This window comes from Rhea americana, unplaced genomic scaffold (genome assembly GCF_003343005.1).
Source record: "Rhea americana isolate MKP2758 unplaced genomic scaffold, rheAme1 scaffold_4, whole genome shotgun sequence".
Taxonomy (NCBI): domain Eukaryota; kingdom Metazoa; phylum Chordata; class Aves; order Rheiformes; family Rheidae; genus Rhea; species Rhea americana.
Window position 1 is genome coordinate 6,062,001 of NW_028186534.1, and position 24,075 is coordinate 6,086,075.

The window sequence follows — 24,075 nt, forward strand, 5'->3', positions numbered from 1 at the left end:
CCTAACTAATTTGCATTCTTTTCTGTGTTTTAAAACTGATTTCCCTGGTGTTCTGCTCCATTTTTAACTGATCAATATCAATCCAGCTAAAATGACTACAAAATCTATAGAATCGGGTGTGAAAGCAAACAGCTTCATATTTTCAGAATTGTTTACAAAGCCAGTAACTTACATTTGAAAGTAACTTCTGTTCTAGATGCTGCTTTTTTTCACAGATGTCTCATATACACAGTGGAGTGCACGTGCAGATGTACGTGATCACTTTTATATATATTTAAAAGTGAATAAAGATACCATTGCTATGCTAGATGAACACTGCAAGTCTTCAGGGCAGTTATTGTGGTGTTCTATTATATCTTTCTCTGTCAGATTCAGCAAGGGTATATAGCCTGTTGTAACTGCACTTCGTATGAACGCTGTCATGCGTTACTACTTAACTAGGACTTAACACTTCTTAAAAACTCTTTTCTCAAGTTGACATTCTAGAGAATAGTGTGAGGTACGGGCTGAACTCGCTTACTTCAACCCTGGGTCAGGTTACATTCAGTCTTTTCTTCTCATGCTTTCCTAATGGCTTTAAAATTAATCCTAATTAAAATTCTGACTTGGGCACTCAACATCACCCATATTTCAGAGTAAAACTTTGTTTTCACCCTTGTTATCTTGTTGTCCTTAAAAAAAAATGCTACTAAGGTTAATTTGCTATTTCTCCTTTTCATAGCATTATATATTCCCAAATATTTGGAAATTACATACTGCAAAAGAGGGAGTTAAAAAAAAATCAAGATGATAACTTTGTAATTTTACTATTTCAGCTCCAGATGCTCTTACCTGTTTTAGAATAGCATGTTTTCAAAGAAAGATGCTGGAAAAAAATGTATTTGGCTAGAGTAAAAGAACAAATATGCTAAAGCTAGTGTTTTGAGAAAGTAACTTCCCCATGTCTTGCATGTGCTATTGTGCTATTACTTGTGTGCCATAAACTATGTAATAATGGTATGTTACCACAGTTTGTGGTTAAATATCCATTCTAGGACACAGAGTATGAACTCAAGCAGCATATCCTGAGGCAGAGCAAGTAGGGAACCCACTCATCAAAAAATCAGAAAGTAAATAATAATAAAAAAGGATAAACTCCAGCTTTCTGGTAGTGGACAGTGTTGTGTTATAAACCAAAGCATAAAGCAGATTTTTTTTAGAATCGCAACTTAAAACAACATTTTAACATTATAGGAGGAGGATGTTAGAATATATGATTTGAAAACATGTCAAAATGCATTTCCATTTGGAGCCTATCATATCTTTTGCCAGAACACAGGAAATAGTAGTTTTGAATTCAAGCACAGTTTCTAACCTTACACCTTTGTGGTGGGATGAATGGCTGGCATTAGACTCCCACTGCTCTTCATTTTTTTTGATTGACATGCCTGCAAGCTACCAAAGGTTTAATCTAGCCATTTCATCTTCCACATAGTCTGCCTCATTTAGTGCACAGAATGAAAAATTTGATGTATTATTTCCTGTTCTTTAACAGTAAGATTATTTTTTTCTCCTGCTTTGTTTCAGAGACATCATCCATCAGCAGCACACTGGTATGATCTGCCTGTACTCTACAGAAGGGAAGACTTTTTTCCTATAAACTATGTAGGTACAAAGTATCAAAACCATTAATATTTGATTACCGATAGCTTTCTAGGAAAGGCTGCCTGAGTTTGTTCCTACCATTTATACTTTAAAATTTGAAAGAAGCAACTGTTACATTTCAGATCTGTGGTTAGCAGCTTTAAGGGAAGCTTAAAATGTGGGTATGTGTGCAGCCCAGAACATCTATTCTGTGATTTGATCACCCTACTTTGCTCCATAAATCTAGTAAATCAGTGAAGAAAATGTACAAGAACTCACTTTACCTTCATGCTTTAAAAATCTTCTTATACCTACAGTGATCAGAAGGTTGAAGAGTGCTGTTAGTATAGCATGTTAAAACTGTCATGTAATGTATTAATACTTCATAAATGTTTTATAACTGAACATCAGATCAGTGTCAGTTTTGAAATTCAATAAACTGCACATGGCTGAAGCTTCCAGCATTCTTCTTCAAAACAGGAATAGGGGTTTAAAAGCTGTTGTGTTAGATAACTTGAATGGTATAAATAAACTTTCTGCAAAGCTGATACAGACCTTTGGAGGTGCAGTTTTTTAATGCAGATGTTACTTCACCAGAACCAAGAAGTAGCATAGTTCGTGTTCCCACTTTTTATTAAATTGTGAAACAGGTCTAGGGGAAACAGAAAGGGCAGGATTGTTTGAATAAGGAACATTAGGAAGAGATGTTGCATCTTTAATTTAGARGATGTTGTCTTTATATACAGAAAATCTCTCTAGGACAACAGTAAGATGTATTTGTCAAGACAGTGGATCACTTCTGAAATGCAATGTTTCAAACGATCAGCTTCGCATATAGTACAATATGGAGAAACAAAGGTCCTTGTTACAAAAATACCCATGGAAAAACTCAAGATGGAGGACCCAATGCAAATTCTGTAGAAAGATGCAAGCTTAYGGTGAAAGTAAAGCTACATGGCTTTGAGTAACCATGGAGACGAATGCTTTTCTGATGCAGAAGTGAATTAACTCAACCTTTTCATATTTATTAGTGAGACTGATGATGAAAGATAAAGGCAAATTAAAATACAAAGCATAAAGGACAGACCTAGCCACTGTCTCTGCCCCTGCAATGCAGTTTATTGTAATGGATTATTACAAATGAGAAGGTATTAGAGAGAGGCAAATTAATTATGAAAGGGACAAAATACTCTCTTACTATACCAAACTATTAAAAAAAAAAAAAAAGGTTCTTTATTAACAAAAAAGAAGAGGCAGTACGCATACTCTGCTTCTTAAATCTGTTTTTTTTTTGGTCCAATTAAAATAGAAATAGCTTGGTTTAAGTTTTGCCATAATAATGTTTAAAATATACATACTACAGAAAAGGAAATTTGTAACAATGTTAGTGGATATTTACAGTCTACTGCATTTTTTGGTAAAAAGGATGGTAGAAAGTTTCTATAAAAAGTAGTGTGAGTTTTCAGGTATCTGTTTTGCCTTAGAAATAGAAGTTAGAGTCAGGTGTTAATTAGCAAATTCTTGCTACAGGAATGTTGTAGCTGAGCAGATATGGCAGCATTAAATGTCACTTGAACTTTCAGTACAATTAAACTTGAATACAGGTTATTTGTAGAATATCTTGTGGAAGTTTTTCATTGATTCTAATTTCTGATTTAGATAATGGGTTAATTCACAGTACCTAAACGAAAATGTTGAGGTCGTGTGTGGCGTTAGTAGACGATGCAGCTGTTTGAAAACTAGGAATTTAGCAAAAGCTGTCTCTCCCTGCTGGAAAGTAGCTAACTGTTTGGTTTGGATGAAAGCTTGCAGGCTGTAACTATGCTTCATGGAGTGAGGGGGAAGGGAAAGACAGACAAGAAAGTATACTAAAAGAAGGTCAGCTCATAAAAGCAAATTAAAAATTACAGTTATTACAAGCCCATATGAAAACCAACAGAAATAAGAGTACAAGGGTCATATAAAATGCAGTGCTCCTAAAATCTCAGGCTGCCCTTGCCAATATGAGCTGTTTCAGGTCAAAATTCAAATATGGGTCATGCCAGCTCTTTGTTATAGAAAACTGGCTTATGTCTAAAACCAAGGTGTATGGTAATATCTTCATTCTCACCTGTTGAACCTTTAGATTTCAGGTAGCATTGTTTAAGATGGAAAACACTTGGCCTTGCTTCAATTCAGGTAAACTGAATCAAATTCCTTAGTTTTAAGTTAATAATCTTTCTGCTCTGTTGTGCTGGACAAAGCCTGGAGAGGCATTTTCTGTCTCCCACTGAACAAAGCAGAATTTATTTTTCAGCTTCAGTTGGCTGCTGTGCAAGCAGCGTTACTAGAGTTCTGCTACAGAACTTCAGTAATATATGTAAAAGTGGGCAACTTCCATCTCGTATAATTATAATGGCATGGTAAGATTACACAGACTGGTTTTACCCATTCTCCAGTTTTATGGGGCCATTTACCTCTTTCTTGTTTTTGAGGAAGTCACAAAGAGGAAGTGTGTGGTTAGCCTCAAATCTAGAAAGGAATTCTTGTCTAGCCTAAAATTCAGAGCAACATTTCTCAAATACTATAAAGTTTGTGGTAACACTTAATCCCTACCCCTGCCTCTGTCCCCAGTCCTTTCTGATATTCCTGTTAAGCAGGGCCATTTTTGTGTAAGACTTTTAAATTAATCATCACATAAAATGGCATTTCCCATCATAGAAATACTTTATTTACCATAAAAAACTATCTAAACAGTTCATATTTCAGTCTTACTCTTCACTGACTACAAACAGGAGCAGAGATAAGCTCAAATTTCCATGAAACTGAAGAGTTAGAAGAGTAGAATTAAATTCAGCTCATAGTTCCCTAATATTGAAGTAACTTTGCCCAGCACTGAGATAAATATGATGCAGATTTATAGACAGATACCTTTTAACTAATTAAATAAGCTGGTAACAGTTATTGTATTGCCAGTAAAGAGAGCTATCTTCAGTACAAAACTGAAGGCACAAATGGCTTGGAAAAAATTAAACCTTATTTTAAAAATCTCTTAAAGCCTAGATGAAATGACACAAAACAGGAATTTTGAAGTAAGTGTAGCATGTGTTCAGACAGTAAGCCACTGTGAAACAGAGCAGCCCACATAGAAAAGGATACAAGCAAGTTCTCTTAGCAAAAAACAAAACAAAACAAAACAAAACAAAAAAACTTTTCGAGGATTTCCAGTGGCTAACTTTGGTGTGAAAAAAGTCTCACCCAGCTGACACCTACAAATGATAGCTAAGAAACTCTCACTTGACTTGAAGTTACTTTCCATAAAATAGTTCAAAATGCCTACTAACAAAATGAGATCCCAAGTTTTCTGTTCTACCAGAGAAGCACAAGGAACTCTTGCTGATGGAAATGTCAACAGCATCTTTTCTGTATTGTTCTTAAACACTTAACTTCTAATGCTCACTTTGAAATTGGGACCCAGTCCAAGATCTACTCCCCTCTTCCCTCAGTTAAAAAAGCAGAACTAAAGTACACATCCCCATGTGAAGAGGGAAAGCAAGATGAGAAGACAAATCTAAACTATCTTTTGCTGAAGGTAACTGCTTTCAATTATTACTTCACCCAAAGGGTTAGTTCAACAAAAAAATAGRACTGTTCATTCCAAAGAGTGCCAGCAGCACATGTTAGTTGCAGAACATAACAGCATACAGATATTCTGGTCTTTGGCTTATATTGTAGCTTGTCCACTGTATTAGTGGAAAGTGTACTTCACCCCTAGCCAGGTCTGCTGTGGAGACGCATACATGTTTTCCCAAGATACCTGTCAAATGGTTCTGCTGTTTAGAACATTTAAGAATATAACTATTTCTTCCAACACTATCAGAAATTCCACAGATCAATTCTGAAATTTAACAAGATCTAAATTATTCATATGTTACTAGACATCTACTTAAATCAAACTTGTTGCTGTAATTAAGGATGGTTTTGTTCTCATCACATTTAGATTCTCTTAAGTAAATCTCAGTGAGGTTTTGCTTATGTAACTGATCATTGTACTATGCACCTGCTCCAGTGCAGGACTGGTTTGACCAAACCAATCACAAGTTTTAACATACTGATTGTACATACTTATTCTACAAAGCAAAGCCAAAGGAAAAAAATCCATAGCTGTACAAGGCATGATCTTCCATTTTTAAAAGTATTCAAATGCCTTCACTCTTTATTTACGCTTAACACTGCTGAGGGACATATAGTTCTAGATCATTTAATCTATAAAAGTGATCTTCGTTGATAACAGTATAAAGAGATAAAAAAATGCAAGTAACATTCATAGGCTTTCTGTTTCTCCAGGATACAGAACTGGCAAGTCTCTGCAATTCTATTTATAAACTAGTGTTCTAGAACACTAAACCCAGCTTAAGGTAGTTTTGTAGAGTATTTCCTGTCCTTCCATCCAGTAAGAAAATACTACATGTACACACCCCAGGAGAGATGTGGATCATTGCCAAAAAAGGAGTCAATATAGCAAAGCAGGATTTAACAAACAAGAATGTGGTACTTGCATGTAATAAAGCAAATGTTTACATTAAGCACAATACAGCAATTTATTTAGATGCTTAAATGAAGAATACAAAGGGAAATAAAGATCACAAAATTATACATACTACAACAGTGTGTCATATATTAGATGGTATAAATGAATACAACACCTTGTTGGTGTTAACTAAAGATAAAACTAARTATCCAAAACACAGCACTTTTGTTTCAGTGTGCTGCTTCAACACAATACACTTTTATACAGATCTAAAAGGTGTCAAAATTAGTAGCTGCAAACTTGTTTCTTGCATGTGATTTTTCTTTTTTAGCTTAAAAGATTTCAGAAAATGGCTCTGAAATACATTTTTCATCAGTTGTAATGTCAAGGATATTCAGAACAAGAAAATTCTATAATACAATAGAGTCCAGATATATTTTTTTATGTTGCTGGCCTCTGTTTTGAGATTGTACAAGGTTATGTGCAAAAACTAAGTTTGTCAAAATTCATACTATAGCAGTTTCAAGCTTTTGCTAGGTAAACTAGATACAGCATTTATTACACAGCAGGGCAACACTAAAAAAGAGAAACAAATCTATGATGGGTACACAAGAACAATTTCATAAGCTTCACTGGAATAGGTCTAAAAGACTGTACAAATATACATTTCAACTATTCAGAATGATACATGAAAAAAATCAATTTCCCCATAGTCTACTATACACGTTGAACTGGTAGCTCRTATGTTGGCCCTATACTACCATGTGAAAAAGGATAATGTTTAAAAAGACATACAACTGAACATGTACAAGAGTGAAATAAATGTTGAAAATGCAGATAAAATAAACCTCTGCTTTTCTTTGTGTGCATTCTAGAGCCACCAGCTTATCTGTTTTCACATTAAGTTACTGTGCTCATCCCAGCAGATATTCTCAAGCAAGATTAGCCAACAGCATACTTAAATAACCACTGGAATAGTGGCCACAACCACTGCTTGCCATGACCTAGCACTTAAGAGGCAGTACCAGTTAGAATTTAAGCTTTGCAGTCATATTGAAATAAAAGTGTTTAGATAGTTGTAGATTGGATCATATTACTGCCAGTTCTGAATTGTGCAGCTTATGCTTGCTGGCTACTCAGCTCCACACCAGTTAAGCTGCTATGCATTGGTTCTGCTACTCCGTCAGTCACACTGTCAAACTGATCTCCATCCTCACTGTCAATTGTGCTATTCTGCCATTCCATCTGCTGATTTGACAAGCTCTCCTCAATCTCTGATGCATTTTTCCATTGTGACTGGTCCTTAGACCAAAACTCTTCTACTTTTCCATAGGAACGATTCTTCCACTTTGACTGTTCTTCATCACTTTCAGATCCACCCCCTTTTGTTTCTACAGGGGGTTTACTGCTGCCAGCATCTTCACTTTGGGAGGATTCATCTGTCCACACATCTGGTTTTACTTCCGATGTATTATCTTCATAATCAGAAACCTGCTGAGAACCAGGCCCACTTTCAGATTGTGAAGCTCCATCCTTCCATTCAACAGCATCATCTTGATCATCCTGATCGCCTTCACTGTCCGAAACATCACCTACTAGTTTTGTTGGTTCTTCAGCAGAAATGATCTCTTCATATTTAGAACTTTCCTCTTGTTTTTGATCACTCTTCTCTGGAGACTGCAAAGTATTTTCCTCCCCAGTCTCCTTTGATATGCTGTCCTCGGGGTTCTCAACTATACTATCAGAAGAGGTTTTCCCACCACTATCAGAAATTTGTTGACCAAATGGACTACTGCTTTCATTGTATTCCTCTTCTATGTTCTCATAGCTGTCTGAGGAACTTTCGTTGTCTTTCTCTATGTTTATTTTTTTATCAATAGTTTTACTAACGTTGACTCTGGAATTCTTTTCATCGTGGTTTTCAAACAGCCATTCAGCATCAAAATCCATCTCATGTTTAACTTTGTTTAGTTCTTTCATGTTGAAACCAAGCAGCACACCAGGTTTGTATTTTTCACAATCTCTAACACATTTCTTCCTTTTGTTGCTAAAATGAGAAGCAATATCAGATTTCCATAGCCACAAACTGGCAGCCAGCTTTTCAATTTCTCTCCTACTGGGATATGGTTGCTTATTAAAATATTTTGTAAGAAATGTTTTCCTAGCTTCATAGGAATCATCTTCATGACCCTTGGGGTCCAAAGCTAAAACTACAGGTTCTTCAGGCTTCTCCTCAAAGGCAGAGGGGGAGTCATCATCATCCATTTTTCTTTTCTTCATCAGTGAGAATTCCATGTGTTCATAAGTACGTTTTACAGGTGCTATAGCTGGAGACTGATTTAGCCGAGATGATGAATTACCTTTGTCTTGGCCATTTTGAGTCTTCCCAACACCTCTGCAGTGTACAAGGTGCAGTGTTATAGTTGAGGCAGTCATGTTACTAGTATATACACCAAGGCAATGAATACATTTGTAAGTTAGCTTTTTCTCAACTGGATGAACTGTTTGAATAACTTGATGTCTCTCCCTTAAATGATGTGCGAGTGCATCAGAGATGGGTCCTTTTAGGATTGAAAAGCACAGAGGACAGAGAGTTTTACCCACATCTTTTTTGTAGGGAACTGCTGCTTGTGGAGAACTTTTTATAGGTACATCAGACTTCTCCTGGATTTTTGGCTGTGGTTTCGGAGGAACTGGGGGAGTATTCTGAGCATGATAAGCTACAGATTCAGCAGGAGCATCTCTCAGGTTGTAGGTGGTTACAAGAAGATGTATATTTGTGTGGCTACCCTGCTGCAATGTCAAATCAAAGGTCAGAGTAGAATCAGTTTTAGGTCCCATTTCTTCATCAACGTGAACCATCCGCATGTGAGCGGCCATCTTTTCAACATCATTGAAGGTTGAACGGCAATACGGACAAGACAGACCATGTATTAACATATGATTAAGCAATGTGTCAGTAGGTAAATAGCGATTACAGTATAGACATTTGCTAGTAAAATTGTGTATTTTCATTATATAATTAGCTACTGCAGGCACCTTTTCAGCCTTGTGCTCCTTTTCAAAGTGGACACTATACACATTTTCAGGAAACAGCTCGTTACAGATTGTACAGATCTTCCATTTTTGTGTGGACGATGTATTGACTGCAGAAGGACCTGTAGCAGCTACAGGAGATTTTGAGCCAGACTGACCTAATACTCTTGAAGCTGCCTGTGACTGAGATAACGATGTTTGTTTCAACTGAGCAGATGAAAGAGAAGATGAATTGGCAGACTGAAGAGAGTATCTTGCTGAGGCCTGTGATCTCTGTTCCCCTCCAAGAGTATAAGGCCTTCCATTTCCACTTGAAAACTGTTTCATTGTTTGGGATTGTTGTGGAATAGAAACTGGTGCGTTGCCACTCAAGTTCAGCCTTCCCCCTGGCTGACCAACATAACTTGGTGGTACTGATTTGACCCCATAATTATTTTGTTGTAGGTGAACATTTGACATCATATTCACTCCTGCAGAATTTAATGTAGGCTTTGGTATAGTGAGTCTATTCATCATCTGCTGTGATGAAAGAGATCGAACGCTTCCAGGGGAAAGAGGACCCATCCTCTGAGGGAGTCCCATAGGCTTTTTATCCTGTGGTTTTGGAGCTATTAGCATCAAAGGTTTAGATCTTGGAACTACTACATTAGTGTGACCTATCATTGCTGTTACCTGATATCCTATACGTTCATGGTCTTCAATAACGTGCTGTACTAAAGCTTCATACGATTTCGGCATAAAAAGGCATCGCTTGCAGTGAATACTACCCTCCTCACGGGTACTGGAACTTAATGGAACTGCACCATTGAGCGACTTTTCACCTCCCTTTGCTACATAAGGAGCAGCAACATGCTGAAAATGTTCCCTGTAAATGTGCTTTCTAACTATTTCATACAGAGGATCTCGGTAAGTGCACTTCTTACAGTAATAAACAGCTTGTTCTACACTGTCAGCCTGCTTAGGTTTAAGGCTATCATGTTTGTTTTTATCTTTAAAAGTGCTGATGCCTCCACTCGGTGTATTGGCATTTGGAGCATGAAATATTTTAATGTGCGTTTCCAAAGTCTTTTTGTCCGCATTGAAAGTACAGTAAGGACAATTAAGAAGAATCCTATTTTCAAAGTCTTCACTATGAACATTCCGGAAGTGGCTTTTGTAGGCAGAAAAGAACTTCGAGGAAAATGGACATGCACTGCAGCAAAAGGGCTTTGTCCGATAGTCCTTAAAACAAAGAACAAAGCAAAAACTAAATATTGAAGAGCAGTTAAGAAAAATATCCATGATCTTCTCTAAACAGTTACATATCTAAATTAGTCTTAAAACCCACTGCAGCAGCCTCAAAACTTTTAGTAACTTCTCTGCAACTTTTGGCTTTAGAAGTTAACTGTCTGAACAACCACGTGAAATAATATGTGGCAATTTAGAAGTCCCTCAGAGTTTAAACATAAACCCAGCATGCAAGACTAAACCATAAGCATCTTTCTCCGTATCAGTCAATAGAAACTGCATTCTCAGGTGAGCTGAAAAAGTTCATCAAATCTCACTTTTGGGGAAAATACAAGCATGACTGTTGGAATATATTGTCCAAGAGACATGACTTGCTTCCTATCAAAACCTGCCAAACATGCATATATACAAGACAGACATATACMTTTCAACTATTTCAGTGTCATAGTCTATTATAAACTTTAAGATAAAAGATGCTCTTCAAAACTTGTTTTATACTGGTGTACAAATGGAGTTAAGCCTACGAAGTTATGTACTAGATTCATAAAAACCCTTAAAGCTTTTTCTTCCTGATGAAAGCACAATCCCATTAAAAAAAAAAAAAATCTTGGATCAGAAAAAGAGGTATCTGAAAATTCAATCCTTGCACACTCTCCCTGCTCCCCGATCTTTGGTAGCTTTAAGATGTTGCTGATTTAATTCTTGTCTACTGTTAAAACGGAAACTAGAATTACATTGTGCACTGGCTTTAGAGATAGCCACAAGCAATGTGGTATTTCAGATAAGATAAAACATGAAATTAAAGCAGTTACGAACATTTCATTGTGTGTGTCAAACAAGTCTTGTGCATCAGGTTACATAGGGATCATTTAAAGTAACTAGATTGCACTCTCCCTCTGCATAAGTAAGCATTTATGCTTCTGCCCACTGTCTGAAGCCTCAGATCTATCTGGTAGGCTGGAGACAAGATACAATAGAACAAACTAAACAAAAGCTGTGCCCTTTTATATTAGAATTTTTATTCCAGAAAGAACTAAGAAAAAGAAAGGACAAAATCAGTGTGTTTTACGAAACAAAGTAATAAAGGAACTTTTTAGACAAACACCATGCTAGCCATCCATCATAGCTCCCCATTTCCTGTAACAAGCAATACCTGATCTTTCAGATGCTGAAAAAGGCCTTATTTTATAGAGGGAGTTTTTGCATTCTCACTGTTTCATTGGTGGTGGTATTACTTTATACTGTACCTTCAGTAGAGGCTATTAGGACCATACAAGTTGCCTTAAATATGTTTAATCAGCAAAGTTGGAGAAATCTCTATTACAGCATYATTCCCTCCCTACATTTCTAGCTTAATTCAAATCTCTTGAGCTTTTTAACTGGCTTGGAATCATCTAAGAAACAAGACTTCCTGTGTCACTTCATTCTGCTGTGTATAAATGCATATGCCTGAACTGAGTAGTTGCAGACACAGCTAGATTATGAGAATCCTCTGATGTGACAGACAGCTAACAGAGCTACAACAGTGGAGAAAGTAGCAGTTAGAGATGAGTTAACATTTTGCTGAGATACAAAAACAGATGATGAAATGGATTTAGGGGAAGGTAAAAGCATTATCAGGAAACTTTAAAWTTGTTCTTTTGAATGGTGAAGGATGGTGAAATTGTGCTGAGCAAGAAAACAGATGGACTGCTACTACACAGTTGTCAAAGGATACGTAAAGTTTCTTGAACCATCAGTACTCCAATATTTGGCAATCAATAAAGATCAATATTACTACTTTTTAAATAAAAACAGCTTTTCATTGTCACTTAAACTACAGACTGCTGATAAACTGATAAAACAACAGGAAATGCTACTGGCATATTTGTGAAACACCATTTAATATGAACTATCTTCAGCATCTGATTTGTCAACATGAACTATTACCAACCTGATTTTTTGTAAGCGATGGGTCCCACAATCCTACATCTTCCCATGTAGTGTTTTTCAAATAAAAGTCATTAGGTTCAAACTGCTTAAAATCCTGGAGAAGAGAAAGATGGGAAAAGAGTACAAAGAATCAAAACCAAAGACAAACTGCTCCCTTAAGTAACTCTCATAAGCATCCACGTTCTCAAGTGCTGCTGGCAAGWAGTAGAGATCATTAATTCAAGCAAAGTTTTTAAGATGCAGTCTTTGTAGGTGGAAAATTGCAAACAACGTCACAAAACACCAGAAGAAAAATCTTCCAAAACACATCCTCCTGATTAACCCAAACCCRTAATTACATACCTGCCTCCTTTTCAGAAGCAGTCATTAAAAGAGTATTATCTGGTTGCTGCTCAACATTTAASATCACAGAGGTGCTTCACCACAAAGTTTGATTAAAAAAAAATTTAGACGTATTCAGGTAGAGGTTTTAGAAGATTTTTGACTAAGATGTCGTCTAAGTAGTCCAATTTCAGTTAAAAAAAATATGTACATTTCATTTAGTCTTTGGCATATATATCAGCAGCATAAGGACTCAAAAGTAGTACTTCCACTGAAATGAGTGCTTAAAAGTAACGTTATCCCYATTCAAAAATTTATTCTTAAAAACTACATTTGTTCCACAAATTCTCCAAACCTCAAGGTCAGGTATCTTTTTGTTTTGGAGCATTTAACTCAAAATGCTCTTTGAAGAGCACTAATGGAAAAACACAAAGCTAGTAAGTTATAATTTGTTGGGTACTCTAAAGAGTTACAGACTGTAAAGTTGACAGTATAGAAATTTCAGAGAGAAAACTCCATTTCTGGGATGACAGGTACAGAGTTTGTCTAGAGGAGAGTAGCACAGATATTCTTCCCTTCTAGGAACCAAATTCTGCAGAACAGAAGTGATTCTTCAACTTGATGACCTACTGTTCAGCACTGACAAAACTCTTCATTAAAACTTAAGAATCATCTTCTGTCCTGCAAGGACAGAGAATGTCCACATCCTCTACCACACCTAGTTCATGCTGCATTTGTAAGTGTTCTGTTAGTGAATTAATTTTTAGGAATCCAACATAGGCAAAAAACCAACCCATCTTCAATGTATGTCAAGCCAGTCATCTATAGGTTGAAGTTCATCTCATCTCCACTAAATCTTTACAAAGTGCTTGCAAGTACATGCTAGCTAAAATTTTTCATTAAATCCTACTTTGTGTAGGACTTGAAAAGCAATGCAGAGCTAGCACACATCCCTACTAGTAGTAGCTGTAGCAATGACTGAACAATAAAGCTCAAGTAGAATCCCAGAATCCTTCTCAGAGACTGATTAGAACAAAGAAATAAGGTATGAGAACAAGATACAAGGAATTCTAGAAACAGTCTTTAGAATTTACAGTAAAYATTTAACATTTCATAAAACAGCTTTAAAAAAAATCAGAAAAGACCTCATAGTCCTACTAATTTTGAAGCAGTTTAACTGAAACACTTGGTAAGTGTCATACTTACTTCTATATGTTCTTTACAGTATTCCAAACCAATGTCACTAAGTATTTTTTTCACAGTTTTCCGGGCCTTTCTTAAACTGCCAAGGTTGTTGACAGGAAGTTGGAACATAGTTTCTATTGAAAAAGAAAGTAAGAGAAAAAGTTTATGTCAAATATGTTTTTGTCTCATGAAGAGCTGCACTTTTGATTATTAGTAGCTTTCTCTCTCATTTTACCCACATTACTGAATATCAGCGCTGTACCATTAACTAAGAAAGCAACAGACATTTTCTGTCTGTTCTTAAATGAGGTGGGCCATGAAGCTAGATGTTGCCAAACTTTTAAAGGAACACTTAAAACAAAACGTGACATAACTATTGCAAGTCATCAGCCCCACTTGGAAATAACTTTTTAAGAATGTGTTTACMTTTACATGAAATTTACCTCCTATACTGAAATACTTTAGAGTTATTTTTGTGCATTTAGATTCCAGCTGATTTGCAAATTGGTGAGTTAAGAGYCAAGATTTGTGTCAGTCTTTCAATAATTTAACAGCATCTCTTCAGCAAGAAGGATGCTTCTTGTATTCAGCTACAGTCACCTAGAAATCTTAAATCTTAGAATATTAAGATTTTATTTAATTAGGATTAAGATATGCTATGGTACCTTTTAATATCCTATGTTAGAGTTTTCCCCATTTTGTTTTTCATCCCTATCCTGAATAGCACAGCAACAGACTGGTTAAGCCAACTTAGATGCCATGGGAGGTCCTCAGAATAAAATACTGAAATAGGACTGTTATTTAAGAATGYCTTGGATTGAGAAAAGTGAGGCAGGGAAATGAAATTAACAGTTTCCTCCATCTCCTAGATTTATAGTTTTAAATGACTGAATGGCTAACAAGCTACAGATGCCAGGAAAGATACTGTTCAACATACATGCTTCTTTTCTTAAAATGTAGCTTGACAGCTTGCTTAGTGCTCGTCAAGGATAAAAAGCATTGGAAAAAAAAAACAAGAGATGGCTTAACAACTCTTACGAGTGTAGATAGGTTTTTTCAGTTAACATGATAAACCCTTCCCTTTCAGTTCTCCATGTGTAGGTAATTAATTCCAGCTACACTCTCTGTAATTGACTGAGGCTCTCCAACTAAGAGAAAGTCTAAATTTTTAAGAGTACGTGGATTCCCAAATTCAGCTTTTACCGCTAGGACTAAGATTCCTTCCAAATGCTAACAGTAACTAGCCTTCCTATTTTTGTGTATACAGGATCTCTCATCTTCATGCTGCTATCATTACAGTAGGTACTTGCCCAGCTACACAACCATCGGCAATGTCACTCAAACTTCTGGATGGTGCAAAATGGCAGAAACATAAAAATATTTGACAAAACAAGTTATTTTGGGAGTGAGAAGAAAATGGAGCTAGAAACAAAAAGGTAGGTTTTTCCTAAAGAAAAGGAGAAGCAGCTTCTTAAATAGCAAGTATCAGAGCTGCATCTTGTTACTGGACTTTCATGGTCTGTTGCATAAAAAAATATCACCTCAGAGGATAAAATGCTGCATTTCTGGCCATTAATATTGCAGTGTGTCAATTCAAAAATGATGCTTTGCTTGAAAAATAAGATTTGATTCTTATCAATTAATTAATCCTTTGTAGGGCCAACACTACCTACATCAACTAAAAGTGGACAGTAGTTTAAAGCATTGATAATGCTTAAAGGAAACCTTAACACTCTCAAGCAGCCAATTCTATAATGTAGAAAGATTAATGGAGGTTTACAACCATTAGTTTAGTTAGAATTTTTTTTCCTTAAAGTAGAAGGGGCTTACTAAAAAATTTTCTCAGAAGTACAAAGGAAGTAGGTTGTGACTACAGTAACTGAGTGCATCTCTGATCAAAGAACAAAGCACCATCATACATACTCCTTAAAGTACATGACTTAATGTTTACAAACTGGCCTTTCCAAGTTTCATACTCGTACAAAAGTTTAAGATAGTCACTAACAAGTTACCTACTCCCTGAGTCCCACCATTACCAGTGTTTATCTTCAGGAATAAACACTAAGAAGTTCTGCATGTAAYGGTGCTAACACAGAGCACTTGGATCAATTTCACAATTTACAAATAGTGCCGCTAGCAGGGGTTGCTAAGCACCAACACCTGCAAATTCAGTGAATTCAGGAATAGCTCCCAAAAGCAGAAAGATGATCGTAAGTGTTAAGATTTGTAGCACAATTAGAAATTAAGAGGAAATGAGATGGGAGTTTATTTAAAGATCTACAGGAAACTTTCAGAAGTACTAAAGCTACTCTGATTATTAAATATTTTAGTACTTGTATCAACCTGGCCACTGGTCAGAAATTACTAGAGGCAAAAGTAGTTACCAGAACAAAGAAGAAAGTTTAGCATATCTTGTCTATAAATCTCAAAGATCTCAGAATTACTCAGTTATAGTTTCTGCAATTGATGAAGTTACTTAGAGACTTCCTGCAAAGTTACCACTGGTAGTTTTCAAATAACATAGGCCAGAAAATAAGTATTTCAATGTTGTGTGTTAATTTCCTACAAGTARTATTTGTTGAAGAAATTAGAATAACCACAGACTTCTTGATTTCTTGACATACAAAACAAAATTCAAGTACATTAATTTATATAACCATAGAGGTGTTTCAGCTAACATTCCTCTATAGTTTCAATGAAACAGAAGCAAATTTAGAATTAAGTTCCTAYGGGAAGTAGCTGTGTTCTGAATCTTCCTTTCATTTTAGGGAAAATCAAAGCACTTTACAAATGCAAAGGATTAGCTTTCTGGCAAAACACTTTACAGGCAAAATCACTTTCATTCATCATACTGGAGATACAAACTCTAATCAAGCTACAAATAGCATTTCTACAGGCCATTTTTGCCATCTCAGAGAAGGCAGTACACTACACACTCTCTTTCCATCTGTACTTTTATAATCAGATAYCTCCTCTGAAATTAAAACAAACAAAAAACCCTGTTCCTAAGATATTCTCCCTCCCCGTGCAAGAGTGAATGTGATCATTCACAGAACTAGACTGATTCTTGTCAGCCTTTCAGAATACTACTCACTCCTGCCCAGTGTATATTTCTTCATCTTGATAAAGGATTGGGAAATAAGGTTTGAATCTGAGTTTCTAACTTACTGTTATTTGAAAGCTGATTTTAGCAAACCAATTATTTTTATCATAATCTGTATCCAAGCTGATGGTTGGTTCTTTTATTAAGTTTTTCTAAGTTCCATACTTATCCACATGTCCCTTTCCTCTTTCTCATCTCATTAAGATCCATTTCTCATCTCATCTAAGACCTATTTTTACAGTCATACATTGAAGAGAGGTTAATAACAACACTTTAAACATACATAAAATCTTGCATCTCCGTAGTGTGTATTAGGCTTTGATGAATATTTACAGATGTGCCAAGTTCTCCCCACTTTTTGCCCCGCCCTGTGGTTCCAATATGTGAGCACCTCTGGGCAGAGGCTATGTCTTGTTATTTCTACTGTACTATACATGTTATTGGATGAAGTAAAATAAAATAATATCATTTATGACAAATTACAAGCACAGAAACAATGAGGAAGTTTTTGAAAATAGCAGTGGCTRTTTACCTGACAAGCAAGAATATGTGTTGAGAAACTGCTGTATTAATAAAAATTAATACCACAGAGAGCATGTATGTATGTTTACATATTTCAGGGCAACATTACAATTACTTTAGTTACTTCAACAAATAGAACTAAAGTCTCCTGAAGTGAAAACTATTGTTTGCAATTTTGCTTCAGTTGTAAAAACAATGGCTAATATAGTTCAAAATTTAATTCTGTATTACATTAAAAACATGACTAGTTAATTGAAAATATTTAATAACCAGGCTGAGAATCAGCAGTCCCCATTTTGARGAGTGCTAGTATCAAATTACTTTGGAAGATGATAAAAACTAATAATAGGAGGAAAAAAAAGCTGTTGCCTAAGCATTTCACCTCTTAACTAGTCTATTGCTTAAAACAAATGGTTTAGTAAGGCTGTGTCCTACTTGCAATTTCCAGCATTTTCTCTGATTTTTATCTTTGGTTGAAGTAATAAATGAATCTTAACATTTAAAAATGAAAAAGTAACTCTAACTTGCAGTTTCTTTCCTTAGGCTAGTCAATATGAAATAGCTTTCAAGGCCGAGCCCACTGTCACTTTTTTTTCATGACTTGATTTAAAACAGGTCTGACCTTTGTGATACTAAAACTGCATTAATAGGAAAAAAAATACCACACATCATTAATGAAGTATGGCTAGACATACCATTCTGACACCACCATCTCTGGCAGGAGTGCACAGATTGGATTGTGAAAGAAACATTCTGCTTTAATATTCTATTCCCTCACTTCCCAAAACAGAATCAGGAAGCATGGCTCTGAACACTAGTCAAAATAAAACAATACAGGTTTGCTTTCAAAGCACAGTGTAATCATATGCTTTGTTTAAACTCAAGAACATCCATTTATTAAAAGCTCTTGTTGCTGCAGTCCATAGACCAAGAGTGAAAAAATATGAATGTAGCAAAGTAGTTAACCATGGCTTCACTAATTTCTCTAAAGACACTTGAATAAGCATCACTCATCATATTGCTTTGGTTCACATATCTGTGCTTTTGGTAGCTTCTTCATAACTAGCTATATGGTCAATTTTCATCAAAAATTGTATCAAGGAACATAGCTGGATGTGGCCAGGATATGAGCAAACATATTCAAGTGAATTTCAAATGCAGGGAGATAAAATCCTTGTAATTTTATCGCGTGTTAATCCAAGTTCTTATTATGAACTGTAAAAACATTAGTGCAGAAGAACATTCTATTTTAAAGCTTCCAGCAAGCTTATATTCTCTGCAACTTCAGTATTTAACTATGCAGAACAAGAACTCACAAATATGCAAGTCAGCTACAATTTTCAAAATAATACTTACTAACAAATAGCTTATTTCAAGGCAAAACACCACTAACAACTAAATACTTCCTCTGAATTAATATGTCCAATATACCTGGACATGCAAAATATACCATGATGTAAAACCACTAAGTGATAAAGAAAACAAGTTAGTTAGGGCTGCCTGGAAACAAGATCTTGATTGTATCTGCACCATCTTATTGCCTCTGCCCTTCCCCCCASCTCACAGGCAACTCTAAAAGACAGTATTTAAGATCTTCTATCGTAACAGATCAGATATAGAATTTAATTAGATTTTCACATCTGGAAAACTGAGTCCAATACTAGTTCCTTACAAAAATGAATTTGTAGGACACACATCATTTGAACAAGTGTGGAAACTATTTCACTTGGAGGATCAACCTTTGCAAATTCTGCTTGATAGCAGAATCCAACTTAACAAATCTTAAAAAAAAAAAAAAATAATCGTAGCTAGTAGAAAGCCAGATACAGCTTGATATTATAAACATCTGTGACTACAAAAATAGCTTTTACCATCTTCATTCTCTTCAACCCAGGTACCTCAAATTTTAACCGAAATACAGCATCCTGCTGGCACACCCTTGAAGTGTACACTTTAAAACAGCTAGGATTAGGAAGACCCACAAATCATTGGTTTAGCCAATGTTATTTCTGAAACAAGGTATCTTTTATCAGACCAAGAGCTGATGTTTAAGAGAAGACACCTGGAACATGTCTGTTTCACTGCCAGGGCTTCTTACAGCGCCAAACCTTAGATTCAAATAATTATTTTAACAGTAAATACTAGTAGAGATTGCAGCATTCAGTACCAGCAAAACTTGCTTGTGTTTTAATCTAGCACTGAAACTACCACTCCAGCATTCCCAACAGGGGAAGATGCCAATTACAAAGGGTCACAAATCCTCACATCTGATGCTTCTGTAAAATAACRCTGTTTTTGTTAATCCTGTTTCTTCCATTTTTCTAACGAAATGCCAAAAGTGGGCAGTCTGACATACTCTGCGCTTCAGGGAAGACAAATAAAGGACACAAGCAGTCAAGCTTCACACATCTATCAGTTACCGATGCCCGATGGATAAGTACTGCTTACCTAATATTACAGGCTCAGTACAGAATTTTCCTTTGAAAGCTACTTTCAGATCTCAGAGGGAGCCGCAATTGTTTTTAAGAAAAGGAGGAACTGAGTTATTCTGAGATTATGCCACTACTTATCTAACAATTCCACTCAACAGTCTAGCTAACGGGACACCCTGCATCTTCATGTATTCTGTTTTATGGTAACCACAGCGTAACTATTTTTTTTTAATTTTCCTGCATATTTCTACTCTATCCTATTTATTACTGCATAACAAGCCTTAGACATTTACTACGTTATAGCAGTGATWCTTTGTGAAGGAATGGTCTTCTGTACACACACTCACAAAGAAGTCAAGGTGATCACATGCATGTTCACCAAAACCTGWATATATATATATATTTATCATCCTTAAGCATCTGGAACAATGAGAGCTATCTGTTGGTCAACCACTGATTTCTAGGTTCATAATTCAAAAACAGAATTCAGTTTGTCAACTCTTTCCTAATTCTAGACTTGGGTCCCACCTACAAATACATTGGTAAGTCCTTGTTCATAAACTGAAATACATAGTCTACATTGAGAAGCTGTGTGGAAAGAATTTAAGGACTGATGATGTCCTTACTAAAAATATCTAGGTAGCACCTTCAAGTGCTTAAGAAAATGAATTACTAACCAACTTAGTTCTGCRAAATTCTGAAAAATTAGATGGACTGACTTAATAACAAGATCTCTCTCATCTTTAGTGTGTTTTCACACAAAGAGATCCAACWGTACTAGTAAAAAGTAACTGTAAAATAAGCAAAATAACTGTTTAAGAAATATTTGGAATCTTCTTTTGCTCTGTATTTACGCAATACCTAGCACAGAGATCTGTTCAAAGGCCACATACTGATTCCTAGATCACTTCAGTGGCCCAGTGTGAGCAGTTAAAATAAACTATAGAAGAGTAAAATATCATTAAATTAGAAAGTGCTTTTACTGCAGTTCTAATTTTATATTTTCACATTTTGGAGATGCAAATGTTTCAGTTCAACTTCATGCAGTCCTATTCCACTGCTACAGGTAATAGCCACTGTGCAAAGCATGAACAAAAAGTAAAGTTTCCTAGGTAGAGCACACAAAAAAAAGGCCTGAATGAAGAATTCTGAAAATAAAAGAGCAGCATCTTGATCCAAAAGACCAGCTGGAGATAGAAAAGAGTCTGCCTAGCCTGAAGTGCATTTAAAAATACAAACAACTACAGAGGGAAAGGTGTGGAAGCATTTTCAGGTCGTTAAGCCTATAGTTATTTGCTAGCTAAGTGGAGGAACAACTAACTGTTAACAAACTTAAATAAGTCTGCAGCACTCCTAGAGAAGGTCAACTGAGTTCAGGAGTCTCGCAACAAAACTTAAAGTATGTACATGGTGCTCTGAAGCACTATTGTTGGGCTTTTAACAGGTTCTGAATTCCCAGGAAAGAAGGCCTAGGAGGAAAGAATTTCTTCTCAATTGCAGTTCTGGTGTGTATATCTTACAACCTCAAATTCAGATGCAAACTTACTAAAACAAYTTCTAAAATATGAGAAGTTTGCACGAACCAGCAGTTCAGTCCACTCAACAGAAACACATCCTGAAATGAAAATGGGCAACATAACATAGGCTGATTTAAATAGCAATTATGACCAAGCTTTAAGAGAGCAACTAAAACTGCAGGTCAGAAGAGGCAACAACATTGTGCCTCATTCTGTCAAAATTAAAGGCTTTTTTTTAGCAAAGAGCTTGGATTCAAGGCTATAATAATAATAATAGAAAAGGGATCTCTCTAAGGCTGCTATTGCTTCACAGCAAAGAGATTTTTCTCTCAATTCTATGAGGCTGTTAGCCACAGTCAAGGAACAAAAAACATAGTAGGAGAAAAAATCGTGTAACACCTTGAAATACTCTCTGAAGCACTATTGTGAACAATATTCAGGAAAAAAAGAAACAATCTAAGGGAACAAGAGGAAAAAAATCCATTTCTAGGAAAGATTTCTGCTTAGTTTAGCACCTTAACAGCACAAATATCCAAAATACAGAAGATCAAGACCAGTCATTTTTATGACACATGACAAAAAAGTGGAAAGAAAACAGTCTAGCACACAGATTAATGACAGGATAGTCACAGAGAGTTTTAGCCAATGCCAAGTTCTTCAACATATCTTTTCTTTACAGATTTTAGCATCTAGGCTCACTTTTTCAACTCCAAATTATGTCTTCACCAACTTGTTACTCTTACTAGTACTTTAAATTCCAGATGAAAACAACTGCAGTTACTATTTTAGACATCCAGAATGTCAAATCTGACACATCCCCCTGCTATGTTACTTTTTGAGTGTTTTGTAAACCACTTTGTGTTTAATAAAACTAAATTATCCTCACTGTATAGCTTAAAGCACTTCAGCTTAGGATTCAGATTAATATAGCCACACAGTTCAGTCCTTTAAAGTTTCAGTTACCAAGGGACTGGAAACACCTGAAAAACTGATTCAAAAGAATACTGTGCAATTACTCAGAAAATTAGCTGATGTAAGTACAATACTGCATGCATCTCCTAGAGTTCTGTATTGCAACAGTTAAYATTTTCTTAGGCTATATATTCTTTTCAGTGCAAACAGTCCTCCCTCATGAGGGAAGCACTGATCTCATACACAATACGTTGTATTCACAACTCGAGAGCTATGACCTTGCGGAAAGTTATGCAAACAGGAGAGAAAGGAAAGAAGACACTGGAGGTGATGACACCAAAAAGTATTATCAGTCAGATTCTCAGAGGTAAAAAAGGAAAATAAGCAGCAGTTTCCACTTGTCTTTAAACTCAAAAACTTGTTTCTATTTTAGTGTAACTAAAAACTTAAGTCTCCATTTTTTTGTATTTAGGACCTCTGCTTGAGAACTGCCTTGCAGCCTCCTACCTTTAATATTATCAGGTAACATGTTAGCTCTGCCAACCTTACCTAGAGCAAGGAAAATGAGAATCTTCTAGTATATAGATTCAAAACACCTCCAAGGTAACACTACTTCTCTGATTCTGGAAAAGATGCATCAGTTCTAAAAGGAAACAGCCTTTCTCTCAACTAAAATCTTCAATAATCCAAATTCTTCTCATGATTTTTTAGTTTTGGTCATTATTCAAAGTGCCTAATGCACTTCTTTGATGATTGAGCTTYGCTACAGTTCTAACAAGCAAAAAGCATAATAAATTACTAATGCCACAGTACTGTTTAGTAAAATTGTAGTTTTCATCCAGAAATAGCTTAGTGATCTAAAGAAATAATCTGGAGAAAAATCTTGCTGCATAGAGGAACCAGACAGCACAAGTGAACTAAAYTAGTTATCTTCTTTTTATGCATAACTGAAAACTATTATTTCCAGCAAGCACAGAATTGCAGATGAGCTAAATCTATGGCCCTAAACATTCTTCATTGAAGAATGTGTCTTCACTCAGCACAGCTTAAGAAGCATCACTGTGAAACAGCACTTCAAAAAATTGTGAAATCCCCCAAAACTATGAACAAAAACTGGTCCCTAACACATTTTATTTTTATTTAGGCATCTCAAACATGAATGCATAGGTTAAACATCCTAATGCTAAACTGGCCACTGATTTTTCCAAAGTAACTGTCCTTTGGGGGGAAATCAAGCCAATGGATTTAAGAACAATCAAAACACCCACAACACATTTGATGTCAACACAAGTAGTAACTTCCCAGTCCTTCCTCTAATACCATTATATGGCTATTCCATTTACTTCCCTTRGGAATTTTATGAACACAGTTCCAAGTTCCTTTGCTAAGTTCAAAGAGCTGAGAAGAGATCAGTTTGAATGCACAATCATAAAGGACAACTACAAGACAAAAATTTCTTAGCAAGTAAGTGAAAATTAGAGAAGAGGAAAAAAGAAGTGACAGAGTAAAGACAGACTCCTGAAAGCAAGTATATTTTTTCTTGATATGTATTTATCAAGTCACAGTGATACTCTATTTTACAAGCTAATGGTTCCCAGGGTTGTAACGAAATCCTTATACTGGCAAGAACATAGGGATGGAAAGCTGGTAACTCATTTAATAAAAGCATTCTTCCTTCACAGTACAATACATAAAGTTACTTCAAATAAGCAACATTTACCCTTCGCCCTTGCCTCTAAAAATTTCAGTCTTTTT

General features: G+C 35.8%; 2 protein-coding genes across 6 annotated transcripts in view; one reads left to right on the forward strand and one right to left on the reverse strand.

Moving 5' to 3' along the window:
• BCAS4 (breast carcinoma amplified sequence 4) overlaps window positions 1-2,078 on the forward strand; it is a 48,434-nt gene extending 46,356 nt beyond the window's left edge. The window contains 1 exon segment of the mRNA XM_085314056.1: window positions 1,567-2,078. Within this exon segment, the coding sequence (XP_085170182.1) occupies window positions 1,567-1,671 (105 nt within the window). The 3' untranslated portion in view covers window positions 1,672-2,078.
• A 4,100-nt stretch (window positions 2,079-6,178) lies between these two features.
• The window catches only part of ADNP (activity dependent neuroprotector homeobox), a 30,418-nt gene continuing 12,521 nt past the window's right edge, over window positions 6,179-24,075 (reverse strand). For all 5 annotated transcript variants that reach the window (XM_085314060.1, XM_085314058.1, XM_085314059.1 and 2 more), the window contains 3 exons: window positions 13,856-13,968; window positions 12,330-12,422; window positions 6,179-10,390 (listed from right to left, as the gene is read on the reverse strand). In XM_085314060.1, the coding sequence (XP_085170186.1) occupies window positions 7,253-10,390; window positions 12,330-12,422; window positions 13,856-13,968 (3,344 nt within the window). In that variant the 3' untranslated portion in view covers window positions 6,179-7,252. The remainder of the gene's footprint in view (window positions 10,391-12,329; window positions 12,423-13,855; window positions 13,969-24,075) is intronic.